Consider the following 25,773-nt stretch of genomic DNA (forward strand, 5'->3'; position numbering starts at 1 on the left):
CATGCTCTCTCTCTGTCCCAAAAATAAATAAATGTTGAAAAAAAAATTAAAAAAAAAATATTCCAGAAAAAAAACAAAACAGGGTGAATAGATGAAGATTAGCAAAATTAATTACTAAAAGGTTAATTTTTGAAACTGGGTGATGGGTATATGGAGGCTCCATTAGTATTAAAAATGAAAAAAAGGAAGCCTGGAAAACACATTAAAACTCACAAAGTATTCTATCTTATCACAGAACTTCCTTTTATGCCTAAAGAGTTTGGACTCTTCATTGTAATAGCTTTTTGCATCCCGTTATGAGCCTATCGTACAATCCACTCATCACAGTCTTCCAAATTAAAGTTGAAACTTCTACTCCCATTACTGCTCTGGCCCCAACTAAGAGAACCATCCAGTAATTTTATGAAAGAACACAAGAGGTACAGCTTGAGCTTTGCCAGGATATCACTGTCTTCTATTTTCTCTCTCTGGGGGGAAAAATTAGGTGTATTTTTAATTCCTCAAGTAGATTGAAGAATATGGCTTTACTCCTTTGTGCTATCATGTCCTACACATACTAAGCTTTTAATAACTGTCTGCTGACAGATTTTGCAATGACTTCTGGGTAATACGAAAGCTATCGGTGCATGTCTTAGACATCACAAACCAAACTTCATATGCATCCAATTCAGTCAAGAAATCTTAATTTCAGTATTTTAATAGGTACTCCTAAAGTGCTTATTTGCATATTTTGTCATCTATAATAAATACCTCAGTATATATGTTAAGTTTCTACTTAAACTCTAGGAGTTGCCCTGTTAAGAATGCAGTTCACGGATGGTTAGCTGATATTTTAACCAGGAAACCTATATTCAAGGCAGCTACAAACACTTCGGTTATTCATAATTTGACCAACATCCAATGTTTTGCTCATTAGTGTATTAAATGTCAGGGACATTGTTGGGGAATAGTGGTTCACAGAATAACATGAAATCAAAAAGTTGTTCCTATTGGTGAAGTTAACAGTTTCAAGATATATGGATTGCCTAAATATATGAGATATTTCCAATCCTTGCATGGACAGGTTATCTGAATCCATTCAGGCCTATAGTTTACAAATTCCTTAAAGATGGCACCTGGGGCTTAATCCCTTGTTTACAGAGCCTGCCCCGTAGGAGGACTGCTGGTTACTTGATGCTGGCCATAAACGTAACAGAATCCTCTGCAATGTTGCCTTGACTGCCTCAAGTAAACCCCTTACAAGGCAAGTTAAGGAATCTAAAAGGAGAGAAAGCTGGGACTGCATGGAACTTACAGACTGAACTCTTGTGCTGGCTTTACTAAAGAATGTTTCTTTAATAAGTGTCTGAACATGTGGCAGAATTTAGCACGACACACGTTTCCATTATAATCTCGTAATGAGGATGTAAAAGATTAGCTATCCCATACCCACCTCAACTTTTGTGGCCACTACCTGCCTACCAACAAGCATCTAAAAGTTGAGAACGACAAGTCAGCTTGGGTCAGTTCAAAACATTTGACGCATATGAAGTCATGTTTCTCAAATTTATTTTAAACATTTCACATTAAATGAAATTTAACCATAGTCATTACAGAGCATCACCACAACAGTACACACAAAGAACTTTTAAAATAAAAGACAAAAGAATACAGCTTTCAACAAGTTAAATGCCACTTTACCATGTAAACAAAAATAAAACCCTGATGCTAAAAAGATACATATTCAGAGGTAAGATACATTTACAAAAACATTTAAACATTAACATAATCCACAACTACATCACATTCTTTGCAAGAGAGTACAAATATTAGTACTCTACATCTACAAAATTTCAGAATCCTGTTAAAATCAAAACCATCTCTGGTTTATGATACAGCACAATTCATAAGGCAAAAATAGAGGCATTATCATCCAGTTCTTTAATTTCACTTGTATTTTAAGGCAAACTTGGAACTTTTTGCTTATTATTTTAAAATAAACGGGACTTACACATGATAAGTTGACAAAATTAAATATAAATTATCTCTAGTTAAATATGTATAATATAAAAGACATATGGATAACAATTTTTCTCTCTACAGAGATGTAAACTGGATTTTTATTGACTCCATATTCACACCAGTAAGAAAACTTGTAAACCTATAGTATTTGAAACAATGTATTTTTTACTCTTTTCAAATGCGTATCAACACTGAATTAATATACTGTAAGTGAAAATCCAATATGTATCCAGCCACAGAATAAATGTATCTAATTAAACCAGGTCTAATTAAAGTGCTGTTTTACAAAGGAAAGAAAAAAAAAAAGATTAAGAAGTAGAACTGGATGTTAACTTGACATGTGACATCTTCTAATTTCTTTATTTTCAGACTACAGAGGTTATAGAGGTTATCACAAGTTTATTGAACTTTTAAGCAGTATATTTATTGTAGAATCTGATTTTCCTGAAAATGAGCACTTAGGTGACAATACCAGAAATCCAACACCAAAACTGAAAACAAACACAGCATTATAGGTACATATACTTCTTCAATGTTAGCCAGAGCCTTGTAATATAGTAAATAATTTTTTTGCAGTTTCTACAATTTTGTTTTTCTAATAGAAAATATATTATCCAATTCCAGGAAGTTTAGAGTTCTATAAACATTAGGTTTTCTATAATTCTTTACATGTCAATAAAACCTAATTGGACACTAAAGGACACAAATGTTTATACATAAACTGGGTGTCTAATCACTTCTAGTGATATTGGTTATAAGGAATTAGATTCATACTTTACCATAATAGTTATTTGGGTACAGGTCTCCCTCACCACACTTCACTCGTTGAGTGAAAAGACTGTATCTATTATTTATAATATTTCTAGCCCTGACAGAATCTGGCACAATACCACGTGCAAATAGTAGACCCTCCATAATTTGTCAAGCTAGCAAAATAATTTTTTAAAACCTAATGCCATTTTCCTACCATTTGATATCACTTTCTATAGTTTGATATTCATTCATATTTAAAACATTATTAGCAGTAACCTATGGAAACATCCTTTGGGATACATTAAAAATCACTTAAGTTCTATTACTATATTTAACAAAGATTAAATACCCAAACATTCCTACAAGATTAAGTCGTCATAATTATGGAAGGCAATTATCTTCCAGGTGATTAGATAATTTCTATTTCCATTGTCACCTTTTTTTTTCCAAAATATTTCTGGGCAATCTTAAACAGCTTTCTTCCCATTGCCTGAGTATATAAAATTATGTCTAATATCATTTATAAGCAAACACTTTGATGAGTTTTGACATGAAAAACATGTGACTTTAAATTCACAATCTGTCAGCAAAGTATTCATGATGAAACTTCTCAGAAATCCATACAAGAAGGTCTACTGTAAAGTTATCAGTTGTCAGGTTACAATACCTCTGGTTGTTATGGATAGTACCGTAGGTTTGGTAAACCCAAAATTAGTTATTTCAAAAGTTTGGGGTTGTTTTCTTTCTTTTTACAGGTTTTTATAATTTTTTCTCTGGTATACAGTTTCTACTATTGCCCAAGATGTTTCACATTTAGTCTTTAGCAAGATAAAGTTTTGAGTTTTCTAAAACAATGATCAATATATGCCTTTGGTCTAATTTACCAAGTGATTCTATGTTTAATAACAATTTGATAGTGGGGATAACACATGAGTAAAACATTGTTAACATGTATAGTACAGATCTGTTTACAATTAAAATAAATTTCTATTGTCTTTCAAATTCCCTTATCTTCTGGGGATAGAAGATTAAAATAGTATAATAGAATGCATTTAATAATATAAACAGAAAAAAGATTGAGTTGAGAATTTAAAATTAAGTAAGTAATGAAATCTATTTTAAATTGCTTTTCCTTAAATAAAGTCTAGGCCAATCACAATAGTGCACCTTGTTTCTATTCAATAGATTTATTCAAATCAATTAAAAAGTTATTGCTATATATCATTATGTTATTCAAACAAGCAACATAGAAAATACTCAGCCTGTCAATTTTATTAGTAACTTCTGTTGAGTTCTTAATTGTAAGAGACTAAAAAATCACTTGCAAGGTTTTATAATCTGTGCAAATATTCATAAAGCATACTACTTACATGATTAAAGGTGATTTTATGTAGTTTTGCACTATGTATTTAAATCTACACTGGCAGTTTATGGAAGAACAAGAAAAACAGCAAATTGCCAGGCAATAGTTTCCAAAAAATAACATATTTGCTAATGAATGAACCTATGTTTTATAATTACAAATGGCTTCTTAACAATAGTTTGGAATATTATGGCACTTAAGAATGCAGTATGAATTTTTTCTTAGAAAACAAATGTACACTGGTTTTGCAGAGACTATAAAGAGATAGCAGGCAGGTTAAAAAAAAAATCAAGGAAAAGAAAACAACACAACTACAGTACCAAAAATACAAGTACCGACATCCTAATAAAATGCAAAGTAATAGGTTCAAGACTGACAGGTATTTACTAAAACATGCTAAAACAAAATGAGCTAACCACTAATTTTAAATAAACTATCACTGGCTATAGCAAACAGTCTTGCTTGTTTCTTTAGTCAAAGTAGAACCAAATTTAGAACCATTACTCAAGTAAACATCGAGTTCCAGTTTTCCTCAGTAACTTTGTAAAATATTCAATTACCTAAGAAGTGTACAAAGTAATGCATAACTGCCTAGTGCTTCATATTTAATGCATATATTTGTTTTTAAGAAGGACATATAGTATCTAGCACAAGGAGAAAGAAGATTAAAAAATGCATCTTTCTTTAAATCACTATTCAGGAACCATGAGAAGTATAACAGGCCATTTAGATGACTCTTGGATGTTAACATTAGCATAACTGCTAACACTTTTAATAAGCACAAATGAACCAAGCCAGTAAAAAAAAAAAAAAAAAAAATTAAAAAATACTATCAAAACATACTATCATGCACATCTCATACTGAACATTCAAAAGAACATTATAGCCTTGTTATATATCCTACAGTTAGCACCATTTTTATATCTGAACACTTTGAAAAAGCAACCAAAGGTCTTAAAAAACTAAAATGATTATAAGGATATATGAAAAAAAATCAGTATGTACTTAGAATGTACTGAACATTTGTCAAATATTTACATCAACACTGGGAAGCCTGCTGTACTACGGAAATAACAAAAAAACTGAAACTGATATGCTTAACTCTTTCTATCCATGCTTAGTATAGCACAGGTGGGTAGCTAAATTAATCCAGCCTTAACCTGCCCATAGAAAGAAGGCATAAAGAGCAAATATCTGCCTTCTTAAAATGAGCCCCCAAATATCATAATAGTAAAAGCATTTGTTCTACAAACTTCTTATATCCCCATTCCTAAAGCCATTTAGTAGGAAGAGTATCCAGATGACTCACTATGGTATATAATGTACAACCCTTAACAGTACCCCCCTCAAAAAAGCAGCCCTTTATTTAAAATGTGAAGCATATGAATTAATATCCAATAGACAGTATCAGCGCTCTGTCTAGTCATTCAGTACACTCCAACACTGAAGCATCTCTCATCCTAGGAAATCATGGTGCATATATTAAGTAAGAGGGAGAGCTAAATTTTTTTTTAAGCAGCAAGATTTTCTCCACATGTACACTTATGAACATAAAACGACTCTATCCCAGTATTAGGAGGGAAAAAGTGCACAATTAAATTGGCAAGTTCTTTTTTTTTTTTTTTTTAAATTATTGATTCACTATGTAATCAAGAGCAACCAAAGCTACTTTATCAGTTCAGAGTACCCAAGAGAACTTTGAGTCTTCATGCCATTTCAAGTTAATAAGAAAGTAATGTAGCTTTTGGATTTCAGAAAATTGGGCATCCTTTCATGCGGCACAAGGTTCATTACCACACTATTTCCACAAATCCACACTTGTCAAAGTGCAGTTAATCCAAAGTTGCAGCGACAGTATATCATGCCAGCTGAATCCAGCCACGTATCTGAAATAGGGTCATATTTCTGCACAGTATTCAGATAGGAAGACCCTGAGTGACCGCCGACTACATAAAGGTAGTTATCAATTACTGCAGCACCAACTCCTAGGAAAGATGAGTAAAAAGAGGGAAAAAAACATGTTAACCATGAAGCAGACTTCTCACTAAAAATAAATTTGTATTTTAATGTTTTCTTAAAATACATTCTAATAATCTATTATTAATTATACAAACAATATAGCCATATGTACTTACTGGAAAAAAATCCCTTAACATGAAAGCAAGAGTTCAAGTCTTCCTTCACTTCTCCTCCCTAATCCTATTCTCCCTCTCCTCTACCACAGAAAAATATGAAGAGTATATTATATGTCTTCCCATATGCTTTGTCAATTTATATGCATGTATTTTTCAACAAAGCATTCATCTTTATCAGGTTTTTAAATGTCTTCAAATACTTGAAACATGTATTGAACTATATAACTTAGACTTTAAAAATTCTACCGTATACACTGTTTTACACAGTTCTAAACAGAACATGGCTACCTAATGTTTTCTCACATTCTCATTACTTTATGGCTTTCCCTCTTATGCAAGGAAGCATTTCCATCAGCAACTTAAAACTTTCTCCTTAAAATAATATGATTTGAGTTTGGGTTCAAAGATAATTTCCTTCTTTTCCTCAAAGCTGTTTTTGTTTTCTCTGGGAACTGAAATCCAACCTTTTCTAGATCTTCAAATTCCTTCAGTAGGTGAAAACATTTGAAAGCAAACATGTAGACTGATGTACAATAAAAAAAAAACCCAAAAACAAAACAATGCAAAGATTCTGGGTGTGTGTGTGTAACATAAAAAGATGACACTTGTGGGGCCTGGATGGCTAGTTGGTTAAGCGTCTGATTCTTGATTTTGGCTCAGGACATGATCTCACAGTTCATGAGATTGAGCCCTCCATGAGGCTCTGCGCTGACAGTGAGAGGCCTACTTGGGATTCTGTCTCTCCTTCTCTCTCTGCCCCTGCCCCACTCGCTTGTGCTCACTCTCTCTCAAAATAAATATTAAATAAACATTTTTAAAAAGATGACATTTGTTGTATGGACAGAGGAGTTTCTGTAAGATACATTCTATTCCCACCATTTCTAAAAATGTGTTCTCCCAACTATAAGAAATGATAATATGCACAATGGCATATTAAAATCACAGTTAAAGAACTCTATTTAATTTTGTTGAATTATTTGTCTCTCGAGTCGAGCACAGAAGTTTTTTTTTGGCTGGACAAGTAATACTCTTACTATTCCAAGGACCTATTATTATTCTAAGAACATCACTTATATAAGAAATATTACCCTATATGTTTAGATATTAGTTATTATTACCTGTTCTGGGTTCTTTCATTGGTCTACACACAGTCCATTGATTTTGATGAGGGTCATATCTTTCAATGCTTGACAAATGTGAGACACCATTATGTCCACCCACCACAAAAATAAAGCCTAGCATGACACCCACACCAAAGTGAATCCTTTTATCTGCCATAGATGCAACCATCTCCCAGGAGTCCTTACTTGGATCATAACGCTCCACACTGCAAATATTCACAAAAGAAAGAATTAATTCACATATTCTTTGTGCCACTCTTCCTACCAAAACAAAATTAAAACCTACCATAGTTTTAAAAGTGCAAAAACTCAAATAAAACAAGAATAGTTTTCCTAAATGTTTACTTTTTGCTGATAAAATTGCAGGGATAAAAGCTTACCTTGTGAACTGAGAGCAAAAATAACAGTACGTTATTCCCTTATATCATACAAGCAGCAAGATGTATTAAGGACATGGAGCTTCTGGAGTTAGAAAACCTTGGTTCAAGTACTAATGCTGTCTACTTAGGGTTAAATGAACTGAAGCTCTAACACTCTGGGTATGTGTAATCCTGGATAAGCCATTTCCTCTCACCTGCAAAAATGGGGATAATCTAACCTCAAAGGATTCATGTAAGAATAAAGTCAAATGCGTATGTATGTTCTGAAAAGACTCTGAACATCCCAAATTATAGATGTTTTCTAAGGACACTAAGGATCTTTCAAAGAGTTAAGGAAAAGGGAAGATGAAAAAAAAAGGAAAGGAGAGGAATTTTTTGTCTTATAGAATTCATGGTTTACTGTAAAGTAAACATTGCAGTAACCTCAGAGTGATTTAGGAGAATTCAGGGATTTAAGTAAAGTCTGCATTCCAGATAACAGTTGGCATTTCCAAGCTGCATTATGGATATCCAAATCAGAATGTCCAAAACAAGCTTCCTAGAAAATCCCAGAAGGCCTCTAAATCTGTGATTTGCCCTGAAGGGCACAAAGGCAGGTTTGTTGAGCTCCTTCTGGTCCTAACCTAACTTCTCAAGAAAGCCTGAAGCATTTGAGAGTCGGTAGCCTAATTCTGGAGTTCAGAACAGAGACCAGACTGTAGACTGACTAGAATATAGACTAAACTATAAATATTTCTGAAAGAACACCAGAATAAAAGCCATTAGAGCACAATTACTGGACAAGAAGAGTTGATAAACTTAACAACTTAAACTTGAAGATCATTACCTCCCAATAGAATACTCAACCATTTATCTTATAAATTTCTGCCAGCACATTTTCAAAGATTAAAATGCATGTCTGTGCCCCAAAGACTTTTCCTTCAAATAAAGGCGCAAATAAAATGGAAGAATACTTTAGCTTACAAAGAAATAAAAATTTATAGATGAAATGCTGTTGTGCCCCTACTTACGCAGTTAACAAACCACAACATACTCTTTCATCAAATGCTCACAATCAATAAAACATACACCACTCTAGTTACTATCAGAGATAAAATCTCTAGAACATCAATTTTCAACAACAGTTCAGAATTATGATTAATTTTCCATATAAGCAGTCACTTTATGCTTTTATTTTTCTTGTATATTTTTCTCCTTTATTCAGAGAATACTACAAAATACAGAAATTGCAAATTCGGACTCCAGCAGAACTCAGGTACATAATGATACACACATGATTATAGAGTAAGAATCCAAAAAGGAATAATTAAATAAAGCTTTATATATGTTTATGATGCACTATAATATATAAGCATATAGAAATTACATTTTTCACTTTTTATTCTGTTAAGCAATGCAATAACAGACCATTTATACACACACATGCATATTTATATATATTCAGCACTCAAAATCTAAAGTTGTCCAACTTCATCTTATTTTCAGATTTCTGAATTTTAAAATCTAGCCGAATTATATTAAATGAATGAATGTAAATTCTTATAAGAGGGATTTCTTAGGTCTATATTAAATCATCATGTAAAACAATTACAATTATACTAGTGGAGCAGATTAAGTTTCCCAAATGCCTAACAATATTACTTTGAAAATTAAAAAAGGAAGTTCATTCATATATACAAGTTGTGTATGAATCATTATTAACGATACTTAAAAAAAAAATCTACAAGCATATACAACTTCATTAGGTTAAATACCTGTTCATGTGGGCAGGACCATACCCACCAATGGCATATATCATTCCATCCAACACAGCTGCAGCAAAACAACTTCTTGTTGTAGTCATTGGTGCCACATGTTGCCATTTTCTTAATTTAGGAATATACTTCTCTACAGATTGTAAGTAAGATTGTCCATCATAACCACCTAATGCATAAAGTTCTCCTGCAAGTACTACTACTCCAAGGGTACTTCGGCTCTCATTCATTCTCTCGAGAGAAGTCCAGGTATTTGTATCAGGGTTCCAGCATTCTACTGAATTTTCATGTTTTCTGATAGTGATGCCAGGACGCACATTAGTTTCAATACCACCTATAACATACACTTTTTGGTCTAAAACACATATTCCAAATTCATAGCGAGGAATGTTTAGGGGTGCCAAACCAATCCAAGAGTCATTCTGAGGAAAGTACATCTCCACACTAAAGAATAAGCAGAAAAAATTAAATTTTAAAAATCAAAATGGCTCAAAAACAAAAATGTTTAAACTCTTTAATAATCAGGGACGTGCAAATTAAAACAACAAACCATGACACACTTTCCAGACTGGCCAAAATTTAAAGTCAGATAATAGTAACTGTTGGCAAGAATGTGAGCAAGAAATGCATACTCTGTTGGTTAGCGTGTAAACAGGTTAAACTATGCTGGAAAACAATTTGACATTACCGGGTAAAATTGAAGATACACAAATGCTCTGACTCAGCAATTTCATTCATATGGATCTACGCTACTGAATGCCTGTTATAGCCAGTTTTGCACCAGGACATATGTACAGAAATGTTTACAGCAGCACAGCACAATCATCCATCAAAAGGAGAATGGATAATTAAGATGTGGTATATCCACCCTATGACTGAATAACTCCACTCCTAGATATATATACCCAAGAGAAATACACACATGTATATATATGACGTTCATAGCAGCGTAACAGTCAACAAATGGAAACAATTCAAATGTTCATCAACCATAAAACAGATAGATTGTGACATATCAGAGAATACAACAATGAAAATAAATTATAGGTATGTGTAACAGGAATGAATCTTACACATATAATGTCACGGGAAAGAAGTCCAATTCAAAAGGATACATTCTGTATAGTTTCATTTATAACAAGTTCAAAAACATTTCTAATTTCTGGATTAGAAATGAGGATAGTGGTTACCTTTAGGGAGGGCAAACTCCAGGGTGGTTTCTGGTGTCGGTCATATTCTTTCTTGAACTGGTTTGTGACATTCACTTTGTGATAGCTCAGTGAGCTGTTTGCTAGGGATCTGTGCACTTTTCTGTATGTATGTAACACTTTACCTAATTTTTATATTTAACATGTTCATTTTAGAAAGAAAATATATATCCATACACTGTAATACCATACACCAATGAAACTAAGTGAACTACTGCTTCATGCAATCTCACAGGTGAATTTCGTAAATTTACTATTTAGTGAGAAAACACATCTCTGAAGAATATATATGCTGCATTTAGATAAAAACATGTAAAACCTAATGCTATATTGGGGCACATAAATATGTGATGAAAATTACAATGCAAGGCAAGGAAATAATATACAGAAAATTCAAAATAGTGGTTAGTTATTTCTAGGGGAAGAAAGGAGATGTACCAAGGAGGGACAGGAGGGACACAAGGGAATTTAAAGGTATTGTTAACAGTTATTTCTTAAGCTGGCTGATAGGTACTTGGGTTTTTATTCTTTATATCCTGCGTGCTTATTATATATGGACTCTTGCAAGTATACACATTTCATTTCAATGCCTCCAAACTCAATAGTGCAATGGCATAAAAATACGTTTTCTATTCAGTATGACCAAAGAACATTCATTCATTCAACAGTCATTGAATGCCTATATACAGTTTTGTTATATTGCTTGTTTTAAAAATATGAACTTGTTCCAATGAGAATGATACATCAGGGAATTATTTGACCTTAATGAGAGAAGTTTCAGTGGGGTGGTGTGGACAAGTCTTGACTGGAGTGGTTCAAGAGAGAATGGGAGGTGAAGTGAAAACAGTGGATATCAACAACTTTTCTAAGGATTTTACTATAAAGAGTAAAACAGACACGAAGCAGTTACAAGGACGAGCAGAGAAAGACCATGGAATTCAGGGAAGATTGATTTAATCTGGGAACTTAAACCAAAGCATGTCTGCATGCTGATGGCAATGATGCAGTACAACGGGAGAAGGCGATGTAAGAGAGAGATGGGATACATGCAAGAGCAGAGTCCTTGTGTAGAGGAGAGGAATGGAAGCTAGTAAGTAGAGAAATGGAGGGAATGGTCTTAGAAGTAACTTGGTGGATCTGGAGATCAGAAAATGAGGTAGTTCTCTTCTGATTGCTTCTATCTTCTCAGTAGAGTAAGAGATGAAGTCATCAGCTGAGAGTTGGAAGGTGAGGGTTGTGGGGTTTGGATGTTTTCATGCAGAGAAGAGAAGGTATAAAACAGTCCTCAAAGGGAGTCAAAGAGTAAACTGGTTAGGGAAGGTAAAGGGGTTGCTGAGAGTGCTAAGGGCCCCAAGTGACACAATTTAAGATGGGTATTATGTGTGCTTCACTGCTCAGGTGCAGCCAGGGCATAAGTAGAGAACTAATTTTAACTAGATGAGTATGATGGAAGGAAAGAAGGGCAAGGGAGCCATGAGTGTATTCAAAGGGATGATGACAGTGATGTTCCTGGAATCTAAGCTGGGTAAGGAGTGAAGTTGAGGACACTTAGTGATTGGTGAGCAATAAAGTTTTCTGATTATAGGGCCAAAGGATTAAAAGTCTTGAGGTGACAAAAAGTAATTGCAGTAGATGTACTGAAATAAATAAGCTGACAAGAAATAAGCTGGCAAGAAATAAATAAGCTGGCTAGTCAGAGACTGGAATGTGTGAAACCAAGATTTTGAAAGTTTGAAGTCACTGGTAATGACAAAGTTGAAAGTATGATCATGAGAATAGGTGCCCAAGGTAAGGCAGAAAAGACTGTTAGAAGTGAGATCAAGGAGAGAGGCAAAGTTGTTGAATAACTGTGGATCATACTACGGGGATGATGAAATCAACAAGAATGTAAGCCAGCTATAAAAATCTTTACTAAATGTAGTTACTAAAGGGACAGCAGATGTTGACAATAAGAAGGGATATCGAATGATATCACCCAATGGCAAACACTTGGAATGAGTTGAGATTTTTGAGAGAAGGGAAATGAAAAAAAATTGGATATGAGGAACAAAGAAAACACTTACTCAACCTTTAGGACCTGCGATACATGAGGTATGGGAAAACAAAATGGTTTTGAGAGGGCTCTGGCAAAAACAGTATCCGTAAGCATCAGTCATATTTCAGAGTAAGAAGTTAAAAATAAAGATTTTTCTTATGATTGAATATAAATTCTATAGGACATGGCAGACAGCTCTGAGGAGTCAAAAAAAAGAGGGCTGGGCAATAAAGTTAAATTAGATGATATACAGAACCTACAATAACGGTGCAATAAAAATTCTATTTGGGTTATGTGCCAGGTTCCTAGAAGAGAGCTCCTAAACTTAATTTCCTGAGTGATAAGAATATCTTTTGTTTTTTATAATGAGCCCCTTTCAACCACACTTGAGTTTATGCTACTGAGGTGACTACAAGTGGCCACCTAGATAGCTTCAGCATGGGAGCGGTAGCCAGAGGTACCAACCATGTAATTAACAGTCTGGAGGTTGAGCTCAATCACCAATGGCCAATGATTTAATCAATCATACCCTTATAACAAAATCTCTATTACATTCCCTAAACAATGGGTTTTAGAGAGCTTCCAGGCTGATGAGTACATTGAAATGCTGGGGGGAAAGGGGGAGGGGGTGGGGGTGGTGGAAAAGGTGGTGGCATGCCCAAAGAGGGCATGGAAGTGCTGTTCTCCTCTTCACCACACCTTGCTCAATGTCTCTCTTCCATTTGGTTGTTCCTCAGTTGTATCCTTTGTAATAAGCTGGAAATAGTAAGTAAGTACTTTCCGGAGTTCTCTGAGTCATTCTAACAAATTATCAAACTCGAGGGGGGTGTTGTGGGAACCCCTGAATTTTCAGTCCTCCCTACAGAATTGTGGGTAGCCTGGGCATCCCCTTTTGTGGCTAGCATCTTAAGTGGGAACAGTCTTCTGAAACTATGCCTTTAAGCAGTGGGGTCTGGGCTGACTCTGGATAGTGTCAGAATGGAATTACTGGACCCACAGTTAGTGTTGGAGAACTGGTGTAAGAAAAAACCTCTCAATGATAATAAGAGTTCAGCTTTGATGATGGATTTTCAGAGATGATTTTTCTAGGTAAACAGAGATACAAGATATAAAGGCATTAGTTCTTATAATCTTTGAGGACAAATGAATCATTAGTTGTAATGAGAGCTTCTTTGTTGGAATTTGACCTGTAACTTAGAGCACTGAGGTGAGTGATGTCATGAGTGGTTTGGCTAAAGTCCATTTAACATTTAATGTATTTGCATAATTAGTCAAAAACACTTTTAATGTACTGCCATCCTTATGACACCCTGTGTAAATAGAAACAACACTGTTCTCAGAGCTTCCTGAGAACTTCCTTAAGCTACCTACCTAGTCTCCACTTCCCTCTTTTGCAGACCTCCTTCCTTTACTAGTTAAAGGGAAAAACAGGCTACTAGATAGTATCTATCTTAAACCCCTTCTCCTTCTCCCACCCCTCCCCACTCCAGCAAACTTATCCTCATTTCTGGTCTTGGAACATAAAGGAATTTCTCTTTCTTATACTTAAAACCTACCTTTGCTTTTGGTACCAACCCCTTCCTATTTCCTTTAAACTCTTGCTCCATCAGTGACCATTCCTCTGTCCTGTACCTTTACCTTACCCCTCTTTACTGGCATCTGACAGAAACATACTCACGTCTCTCTCTTCCAGAACAAAATAAACAAAAACTTCTCCTGACTCTATCATTGTGCTTGCCTTACCTCTCTCAACTCAGCCAAGATTGTTAAGTCTTCACAGTTTATTCCGTTATTTTTTATACACAGCTCAATCTGCTATAATGTAGCATTTCTACAATTATGCTGAAATCAATCCACCAAAAGTCACAAATGTTCCCCATATAGTCAAGTCTAAGAGCCACTTTTCTATCTTTATCTTTCTGGAACTTTCTTTAGCATTTTACATTTTTAGTCACATTTCTTCCTTCTTGATACATTTAAATTGCTTGGATTTCATGATACTATCCTCTCTTTTTTTTCCCTCATTTTTAATTTTTTTTTAAGGCTGTTAAGGCTGACTTTATTTTTTTTTAAATTCAAGTTAGTCAACATACAGTGTATTCTTGGCCTCAGGAGTAGAACCCAGTGAATCATCCCTTAAATAGGACACCTAGTGCTCATCCCAAAATGTACCCTCCTAATGCCCATCACCCAACCACCCCATCCCCCCACCGACTTCGCCTTCAGCAACCCCTACTTTGTTTTCTGTATTTAAGAGTTTCTTATGGTTTGTCTCCCTGTTTTTATCTTATTAAAAAAAAAAAAAAAACACAATGACTATTCTCTCTTGATTCTCTGACCTCTAAGACTGTTCCTGTTGCCCTCATCTTGATTAGTGTTCCCCAGAGGTTCATTTATGAGCCAATCTTTTTTCCTTTCTCTATGTTTTTAATGGGCAGAAAGAAGGAACATTTAAGCTAGTCCAGAAGACTTCATGGTTTTAATTTATACCTCTAAGTGTTACTACATGCCAATAACTTACCATTTCCAGTTCTGATCTCTTTGTTGAGCTTTACAATCATGTCCAGCTAGTGGGACATCTTTCACTTGGATATTTAATAGGCACTCCGATCTCAGTGCCTATTAGTTTCCCCTCTAAAATGGCTCCTCTTCCTATATTCTCTCTCTTGGTATATATTTATCTAATATCTAACCAAGAAACGAAACTCATCTTGGCCATCCCCTCATATCCATTCAACTAAATCTTGTCAGTCTGCTCTCTTAAAACATTTTTTAATTAATGCCCCCTTCTCTAACTTTGCTACTTCTACCCTAATTGAGGACCTCATAATCTCTTGCCTACACTTTTATAATAACCTCTTTCCTAATCACTCAGATACTAATCCTGGCCTCTCAATCTTTCTTCATAATGCAGTCAAAATGATCTAATATATGAATCCGATCACTGCACTATCCTTCTTAGTTTTTTGACCCACTTAAGAAAAATCTCTTCATCATGGCACATAATACATTCTTTACTTGGTCCATACTGACCACTGTCTATCACTTGCTGGTTAGACCTTTGAACTTTATTTTATTTTTAATGTTTTTTTTTCTTTTTTAAGATTTTATTTTTAAGTAATCTCTACATCCAACATGGGGCTCAGACTTACAACCCCAAAGTCAACAGTTGCATGTTCCACTAACTGAGCCAGTCAAGTACCCCTGATCTTCAAACTTTATATTCTGGAATACCAAACAGCTTTTTTTTTTTTTTTAAATATTTTAATTAATTATTTATTTTTATTTGAAAGAGAGAGAGGGAGAGAGCAGGGAAGAGGGGCAGAGAGAGAGAGAGAGAGAGAGAGAGAGAGAATCCCAAGCAGGCTCTATGCTCAGTGTGGAGCTTGATGTGGGGCTCAATCCCAAAACCCTGGGACCATGACCTGAGCCAAAATCAAGAATAAGACACTCAACTGAGTCACCCAAGGGCTCCCTCCAAACAGCTTTCACTTTTCTGCACACCCTATACTGTCATTCCATTGCACTGTGTCTTTGTGTACTTCCTGTGATGCCCCTGCTGTCTTTTGCTTGGGTCTTGCTTAGCAACTTCAACACAACTTGGACGTTAACTTCTCCACAATATCTTCCCTAAATCCTCCAAGTGGGATAAATGCCTTTCCTTAACATTTCCATGGGATTATTTTAAACACTGCATTAACACTACATATTACAATTACCTATTTAAATATTTGTCAAATAAATAAATATTTGTCTCCTTAACTAAATTATAAATCTGTTAAAGATCCATTACCCAGCATAGTGTATCTGATGCACTGTGTCTACACTATTTTTGCAGAAATATATTGAATAATTACTTAGATTGATTCCACTGTTTCCATAGTTATAAATTATACTGCAATAATACTAGCTTAGGGCAAATGACATTAAAAATTTTTTTTGACAGATTGTATGATGAAAGATTACTGGGTCTAAACACATCAACAGTTCTTATAACTCTTCAAAAAGTTATGTCTATTTTTTAAGTTTATTTTGAGAGAGAGAGAGAGAAAAGGAGAGGGGGAGAAAGAGAGAGAGACATAGAGAGAGACTGAGTGGCGAAAGGGCAGAGAGAGAGAGGGAGAGAGAAAGAATCCCAAGCAGGCTCCATGCTCAAACTCATGAGCCGTGAGATCATGACCTGAGTCGAAACCAAGAGTCGGAAGCTTAACCAGCTGCACCCTTATGTCTATTATTTTTAATATTTGAGAGACCAAGAGGCAACTGGTCAAGAATTTTTACCAGGTAAATTCACACTTGGAATTTTCTTTCATGACATTTAACTAATATGGTTTACTTTATGCCAATAATTAATGCCTTTAACAATAAGAGTAAATAATTTTTATAGTCACTATAACTAATGTTCTACCTACAGCCCAATCTCTATGATACTAGCTTTAGACTATGCAATTAACTTAATTTTAGACAATTAAAATGCACAGTAAGACTTTTTAAAAGATACAGATGTATCAGTTGACACCGCTAAAAGATCAAGTTTCCTATCACTGGACAGGAAAAAAAGCAATCTACCAAATTTCTGAAAATGGCCAGAAAGAAATCCATATTATCAAACACGAAAGTTTTCATGAAGCATTCCCATTCAAGGGTAATGCAAAGGTAACATCCTGCTATATTTTCAATATATAAAGGTTACTTGTATAATGCTCCAAATCAGAGGACTTTTGTAAATAAATGTTTGTTGGAAACCCAGTCACCTCATTTGTTTATGCACTGTCTATGGCTGCACTCACTACGATGGCAGAGCTGAGTAGTTATGACAGACACCATCAGCCCATGAGGGACTTTTGTAAATAAAGTTTTGTTGGAAACCCAGTCACCTCATTTGTTTACGCACTGTCTATGGCTGCATTCACTACAATGGCAGAGCTGAGTAGTTACGACAGACACCATATGGCTGCAAAGTCTAAAATATTTACTATTTGGCTCTTTATAAAAAAAAAAAAGTCTGACAACTCCTACTGTAAGTTATTAGAAAAGAAAACACTCTTTACTTCTGTCATTAAAAAATATTCACACCAAAGAAAATAAATATGGAAGCCTATGATTTGTATTGGTATCCTACTTTTTCTTACTTCTTTGGTGGTTCTTCTAATTAATGGTATTCATTCAAACCCACTATAGTCCCCAGTCTGCCCTCATCAAAAATTCCTAGCTCTCCTCTTCAGCATCTTCTGTTATAGTTACCAATAATAAATCCCTGCTGACCTGGTCAAATAATAACGTAAAAAGTTTCACAAATTAAAAGAAAAAAAAAAAAGACATAAAATGGTAGAAAAGTAACCAAAATGGATAAAGTTTGTGCAGAGAGGGCTTGAGGGGAGGTTGTTAATAACTGGGAGTGTTGAAGAGAATGGATGACAATGTGATTGAAACAATCAGGAAAGTGTTTTAGGAAGAATGGAAGAAATAAAAAGAAGCAAAGAAAGCAAATAGTAAAATCAAACTTTTAAAAAATATAGAACATTAGCATACTTAGAGAGCATAAAATCTTTTAATATCAATCATTTAAGAAAGCTTTCTATTTACCTGTCCAAACAGGCAAATAGTCCAGATTTTCCTCCTACTGCACAAAGTACTTTGGGAGCACAGCGAGGTCGTGTCATCAGGACTGTCTGATGAGAAAGTCTATGTTCAGGCATAAAGTGGTACTTTAGGGCTTCATTCAAAAGATGTTTACAAGTGCGATCATCACGAATAAGATGATTTGCTTCATATAGTCTAGTAAGAAACTTAACACTCAGCAATGGTAATCTCACACTGTTAAGTAGCTGTGCTAAGTATTTCTGACGTTCTTGTACGTCATACTTGATCCAAGACTCAAGTGCGTAAAAAACAGTCTCTTCAGTAGCTACGTTCAAACAGTCATTGGAAACAATTTCATCCAAATCAGCATGTGTAAGTTCAAAAAACTCTTCAGTCTGGCAAACGGCTTCAAAATTCTGGCATATGTATTTAGTAGCTGCCAAATAAAGGTCATGACAACCATATGTCTCTGCAAAACGAGAAATTCCAATACAATTACCAGGATCAAGCTGGCTTTCAAGAAATGCACAACATTCTTTTAGGACAAGCTTTATCTGGAGTAGGTTTGCTGCTGGAAGGAGAGATTCAACTGTGTCCTGTGAAATAAAAACAGTCCCGGTATAGGCATACTCCACAATGGCCTGGAGAGCAGTTTCATCAATGCACTGAAACTCAACCTCACTGTTCTCTTTTTCAGAAAGGTTTCCAGTGAACATAGCTTTGAAATATGGGCTGATGCTGGCAAGTACCACTTTGTGAGCATGGATTTTAACATCACCTACTCGAAGAACGATGTCACAGAGTTCGTGATGTTGACGAAGAAGATTCAAGCCCTGCAGAAGTTGTTCAGAATGTAAGTGGGTTAAGTTAGCAAGCATGTAGGTCGGGGATGTGTGGTCCATCTATGGAAAAACAAAAAGCATGAACAGTCATTTCAAAATGATCTTGCTAATATGATTGATTCCTTTTTCAAATAGTATAAAATTAGCAAAATCTGTTTACTGGTCTGTTTGTTGGTTTTTTAATACTTTATACTAAATACTAGACAGAAGCTTTTAGAGGTAGAAGGGATATTACCAATCATATAGTTCAACTTCTATATCATAAATATTAGGAAACAGAGGCCCAAAGGTTATGTGTGTGATATGTCCCAAACCACAAAGGTCTCTTGACAATGGATTTTTGGACTACAACTCTGCCAACTCTTCTGTTTCCTTTCATTAAATTCAAGTCTGAGTTACCACTGAGACAAATTACAAATGTGAAAATGCTTAAAGGAAAATGAGTTCTGAAACAATGCTAGTAGGTTTCTGGCTATTTTATCAGGAATAATATCAATGCCTACCAATCTAATCAACAGATGCTTTAGCTGGAAAGAAATGCCATGTTAACACACATTTTAGTCAACAATTCAATAATTACTTTGATAAAGGGTGCTGAATTTAACAAAGGTATTACTATCAACCAATTGAATGACAATAAAAATTAATGTGAGTACAATTTGATGCTCTATAGTGAAGGCAATTAGGCTCACCTACTCATCTACACCATATCTACTCAACTCTTCACCATAACTTTAGATCATATTCAATCAATCTTCTTGCCACTTTGTATGTCTGGAATATGAACAATAAAAAACAGGAAAAAAGAGACAGAGGAGAATAAAAGAAGAAAAAGAAGCAATAGGGATTGCGGTAAATTAAATAATGGCTCCCAAAAAGATATCCACATCCTAATCCCTGGAACCTTTGAATGGTACTATCTGGCAAAAACAACAACAACACTGCAGTTATAATTAAGGATTTTGAGATGGGGATATTATCTACTGGATTATCCAGGTGGGCCCTAAATGCAACTTGTAAGAAGACTGTAGATTTGACACAGAAAGAAGAAAAGAAGGTAATATGACCACGACGGCAGGGACTGGAATGAGGCAGCCACAAACCAAGTAATAACTGGTAGCCCCCAGAGGCTGGAAGAGGAAAGGAACATATTCTTTCCCTAGAACTTCCAGAGGGAGCATGGCCTTGCCAACACTTTAATTTCAGCACAGTGATAACTAATTTCGGACTGTGGAAGAATAAATTTCTGTTGCTTCTTTAAAAGGTTTATTATTTTAAGAGCGAGAGAAAGAGAGTGCGAGCAGGGGAGGGGCAGAGAGGGGGTAGGGAGAGAGAGAATTCCAATCAGGCTCCATGCTCTTGGAGCCTGATGAGGAGCTTGCTCCCTCAAACTGTGAGATCATGACCTGAGCCAAAATCAAAGAATTGGATGCTTAACCTAAATCAAAGAGTTGGGCATCCAGGTGCCCCTGAATTTCTGTTGCTGTAAGCAACTGAGTTTGTTGCAACTTGTTACCTAAAAAATTAATACATGGACACTTCAGAATGGATCTTTTTAAAAATATATGTACATATATATATATATATATATATATATATATATATATATATATTGTGTGTGTGTGTGTGAGAGAGAGAGAGAGACAAAGAGAGACAGAGTGTGAGCAGGGAAGAGGGAGAGAGAGAGACAGGGAGACAAACAATCAGCAACAGGCTCCAGGCTCTGAACTCTCAACACAGAGCCTGACACGGGCCTGAACCCAAGAACCGTGAGATCATGACCAGAGCTGAAGTCCAACTCTTAACCGACTGAGCCACCCAGGCATCCTTCTTCAGAATGGATCTTAGCAGCTGCTTAGAAATATGAACTGCTTTGTTCCTATCTCATTCACACTTCAAACATAAGTTATTGGGATAATAAAAAAGTAGAAGATTTGATTCTAATTTTTAAGGTATTACCAAATAAATCAAAACATTCCAAACCAGTATCAATACAGGTAGGACTGGGAGAGTATAGCACTTTATTCCTATGCATTTTTAAGTGGAAATATCCAAATATTGAAACTTTTATCTTCATCAAGAACTTCATCATTTCACACTTGTTTCAAATGAATTTTAAATCCATTAACAAATTATGGTAACATGGCCACCTAACAGCTGGTATCACTGACCTCCACTTCTGATCTCTCCAAATAATCCCCCACACATCTAACAGCATAATGCCAATCATGGTATGAACAAGTCTCAAGAAATTTCTGGAAAAAAAAATTCTGTGTCTTCCAGTAGGTACTTTATTCCAGAACAGAAAATTGGTAAGAAGACAGCAGCCATAGGCATACGGTTAGATCTGGATCTGTTCTTTTACTTACTATAGGATTGACCTTTTAATCTATTTAACTCCCTTTAGTCTCAGTTTACTGGAAAAAATTAGTATTTTGACTAAAAAGTGAAAAATGAACAACAGGAATGGAAAACATACAGAAAACAAGTGAAAAGATTAAAAAGCAGTCTTAAGCTACTTTACATCTAGTTAACTTCTCTCATCTTCATTTTTCTGATCTATAAAATGAAACATTATACCTGAACTATATACCTCACATGGTTTTTGAGGGTCAAATTAGATATTGCACATGAAAATGCAATAAACTTTCAAGAGTTACAAGTACAGGGTATTATGATGAGGCAACAAAAGGGGAACAGCATCAGGAAATAAAAGGGACCTTGGAAATATAAGATGAGTTTTAGTCTGAACTAGGTCACATACTGTTACATGGAATCGATACATTCCTTAATCTGAATATTAATTTTTTTCATTCATAAAAGAATACCTCCCTCTACCTCAAAAGGTTGTATGAAAATGTTTTCTTAAAGTTGTTTTTTTTTTTAATGTTTATTTGTTTTTGAGAGAGAGGGAGAGACAAAGTGTGAGTGGGGAAGAGGCAGAGAGAGAGGGAGACACAGAATCCGAAGCAGGCTCCAGGCCCTGAGCTGTCAGCACAGAGCCCGATGTGGGGCTCCAACTTGTAAACCATGAAATCATGCCCTGAGCTGAATTCGGATACTTAACGAACTGAGCCACCAGGCGCCCATTTTAAATGTAAAGTTCCATACAGTTTGAAGTGCCATGAATATAGCACTTAAGTGCCATTTTATTAAGTTGCCTCTTCCCATATCCTCACTTTCACTAATTCCCATTCTTTCCACAATAACCTTTCATTCCAATAAAGCTCATGTAATTATTAAAGGGCTATACAAATATTTTCTTACCATATGCCTGATTTTTGTCTATAGCCTTTCTCCTCTCATTTTCTTTTCATCCAATTCAAATTCTCAACAGGCTGGGTCAAATTTAACTTCATCTGTAAGTCTGTAAACATTTAAATACTCAATTCCTTTATATGCAATTAATTATATGTGCCGTTTTGTGTAACATAAACAACTCTCTCATTGTCTAAGACTCTCAACTCTCTCAACTTTCATTTGTCTTATTTCACAAGGAGAATGTTATTCAGACTGAAAAGTGCAGAATAAACAGGAAAAGTGAATGGATTCAAAATAAGAGAAAGGGGGTGCCTAGATGGCTCAGTCACTTAAACATCCAACTTTGGCTCAGGTCATGATCTCGCAGTTCGTGGGTTTGAGCCCCACGTTGGGCTCTGCTGCCAGCTCAGAGCCTGGAGCCTGCTTTGGATTCTGTGTCTCCCTCTCTCTCTGCCTCTCCCCGCCCCCCACCCCTGCGCTCTCTCTCTCTCTCTCTCTCTCTCAAAAATAAAAATTAAAGGGGAGCCTGGGTGGCTCAGTTGGTTGAGCATCTGACTTTAGCTCAGGTCATGATCTCGCGGTTCATGGGCTCGAGCCCTCGGTTGGGCTCAGAGGCTAGAGTCTGCTTTAGATTCTGTGTCTCCCTCTCTCTCTCTGCCTCTCCCCCTGCTTGCACTCTGTCTCTGTCTCTCTCTCAAAAATAAATAAATGTTAACAAAAGAAAAAATTAAGAAAAAAAAAACAGAAAATAAGAGAAGGGGTTGAAAAAGGAGATTTAATCAGACAAGAAAGGGAAATAAAGAAATAAAACTGCCTTTGTTAGCAGGTTACAGGATTGTCTATGTAGAAAATCAGAAACAATCAACAAGAACACTCCTGGAACTAATAAGCAATTACAGTAACATAGCAAGATACAAGGCTAATATCAAGTCAATCCCTTTTCTATCTATACATCAGCAATGAATAAGTGAAATTTGAAATTAAGGACATATTACCCTTGACACTAACACCTAAAGAAATGAAACACTTAGATACGAATCTAACAAATATATACACCATTTATGTGAGGAAAATTGTAACATTCTAATGAAAGAAATCAAAGAACTAAATTAATAAGAAGCTACTGCATGTTCATGGATAGATAGAAAGACTCAAAATCATCAAGATGTCAGATGTCAGTTCTTCCTGACTTGAACTATATATTCAATGCAATCCCAATCAAAATTCCAGCAAATTATTTTGTGGATATTGCAAACTGATTCCAGAGTTTATAAGGGGAAGTAAAAGACACAGAAGAGCCAACTCAATATTGAAAAAGAACAAAGTTGAAGGACTGGCATTACCTAATTTCAAGAATTATTATAGGGGCCCCTGGATGGCTTAGTTGGTTAAGCATCCAACTCTTGGTTTCAGCTCAGGTCATGATCTCAGTTTGTGAGTTCAAGCCCCACATCCACTCTGCACTGCCAGTGTGAAGCCTGCTTGGGATTCTGTCCTTCTCCCTCTCTCTCTGCCTCTCTCCCTCAAAATAAATAAATTGAAAAAAAAAGAAAAACAATTATTATAAAGCTGTATTAATCAAGACAACTGAGCCACCCAGGTGCTCCTAAAAAAGATAAGTCTTTAAAAAAATAAATTTAAAAAAAGGAGACTTAGCTAATCTTTCAATTACTACCAGTGCCACAGACTGGAGACTGTTTTAAAAAATAAGACCGTAAATTCAACATTCTGATAAAGTTAATGTTATATTTGATAATATTTTAGAATAAATTATTAAAGGTTTGATTTGTGAATACCTAGAATAGGATGTAGTGATCTGTAAAACTAGAATGGATGAGCTAATAACAGTAAGACATGTTATAGACTAATCTTGTTTCTTCTTCTTTTTTTTAATGTATATAGAAGACTTGGACACCAGGAAAAGACTTGACGTTGAACTAGATGTTTGTAAAGAATTTTACAATGACTCTCAAGATTTTGACAGCAAAACTAAAAAAATATAAACTTCAGTTAACTAAATTAGCAACATGAGAGTATACCACCTTCATGGAATGAGGTTTATCTGGAGGAAAGCTTCCAGAACATGCTGTAAGGCCAAAATGAAGAAGATACTTGGGCATTCCCTTCAACTCTGCAGGTGACATGAAGCTTCCAAAGACAGCAAAATCAGTGGTTAACAAATCAAGGGTCCAAAAACACCTGATATCTAACAAGAAATTTAAGAGGGTAAATGTTGAGATTCTATAATGAATTACAAAACAACTACATAAGTATAGCTTAAGAGAGAAAAGATACATTTGTAGGATATGTTTAAAGGGCTCAGGGGTTTTAATTTTAATATTATTTTAGTACACTAAGCTTATGTACGTTTAAGTTGCAATAATAGAACTATAATATGCAGAACTAACGGAGACATTCTCACTTTGCTCTGCAAATGTCACACTACATCTAGAGTATAGATTTTGGATACCATCCTTTAAAAGGGAGCTAAACAAAGTATAACACCTGACAAAGAGAAGAAATTCAAATCATGTCTCATGGGTAATGGAACTGAGGATGTTGAGTCTGAAGAGAAAGAAATCTGAAGGTTTATCATGTAAAATAACCTAGGGGTAAAAGTTACTCAATAACTATATTATTATTATTAATTATACAGAGATGTTTCAAAGATTAAATAAGCTTATACATATAATGTGCTTAGAATATTGTTTACCAGTAAGTTCTTGATAAATATAATTTTATTTATCAATAAGCTACTGCATTTGAAGTGAATTTCTTGACTACTTAAAAGGTATTCTGCTTTCTGGGTTGCACCATTTCTCACTACTAGGTAAGAAATCCACTCTGTACTACTGAAATCCTGTGCCCCATAAAGTATTGCAGAATAGCTGATTTTTAAATCAAGTAAATGGAGGTGCCTGGGTGGCTCAGTCGGTTAAGCGGCCAACTCTTGCTTTCGGCTGAAGTCATGATCTCATAGTTCATGAGTTCCAGCCCCACATCTGACTCTGCTCACAGCATGAGGCCTGCTGCAGATCCTCTGTCCCCCTCTCACTGCCCCTCCCCCATTCTGTCTCTCAAAAATTAACTTAAAAAAATCAAATTAATCAGTTATTCATTTGTTTCACTTTTATATAAATAGGAACCATATAGTAATAGATCCTTACAGTAAACTAGTTTTTGTGTATTTAAGACTAATAAATTACCACTAACATAATATGAAAGCATGATACAATACTGATTTGTAAAAAGACACACACATATATGTACACACAAAACACATAAACACACACACACACGTGTGTGTGTGTATCTCAAGTATCCAGATATGCAGGAC

General features: G+C 35.2%; 1 protein-coding gene across 9 annotated transcripts in view; it reads right to left on the reverse strand.

The window, feature by feature from the left end:
* Nucleotides 1-1,531: 1,531 nt before the first annotated feature.
* KLHL28 (kelch like family member 28) overlaps nucleotides 1,532-25,773 on the reverse strand; it is a 35,280-nt gene continuing 11,038 nt past the window's right edge. For 3 of the 9 annotated variants that reach the window (XM_047862064.1, XM_047862065.1, XM_047862063.1), the window contains exons 2-5: nucleotides 18,337-19,235; nucleotides 9,508-9,951; nucleotides 7,371-7,579; nucleotides 1,532-6,102 (exon numbers count right to left, since the gene is read on the reverse strand). In XM_047862064.1, coding sequence (XP_047718020.1) covers nucleotides 5,939-6,102; nucleotides 7,371-7,579; nucleotides 9,508-9,951; nucleotides 18,337-19,235 — 1,716 coding nt within the window. In that variant the 3' untranslated portion in view covers nucleotides 1,532-5,938. Of the gene's footprint in view, nucleotides 6,103-7,370; nucleotides 7,580-9,507; nucleotides 9,952-18,336; nucleotides 19,236-22,442; nucleotides 22,786-23,779; nucleotides 23,811-24,478; nucleotides 24,643-25,773 lie in introns of those variants that run through there. The other 6 variants (XM_047862059.1, XM_047862058.1, XM_047862062.1 and 3 more) reach the window with 5 other exon arrangements.

This window comes from Prionailurus viverrinus, chromosome B3 (assembly GCF_022837055.1).
Source record: "Prionailurus viverrinus isolate Anna chromosome B3, UM_Priviv_1.0, whole genome shotgun sequence".
Lineage (NCBI taxonomy): Eukaryota > Metazoa > Chordata > Mammalia > Carnivora > Felidae > Prionailurus > Prionailurus viverrinus.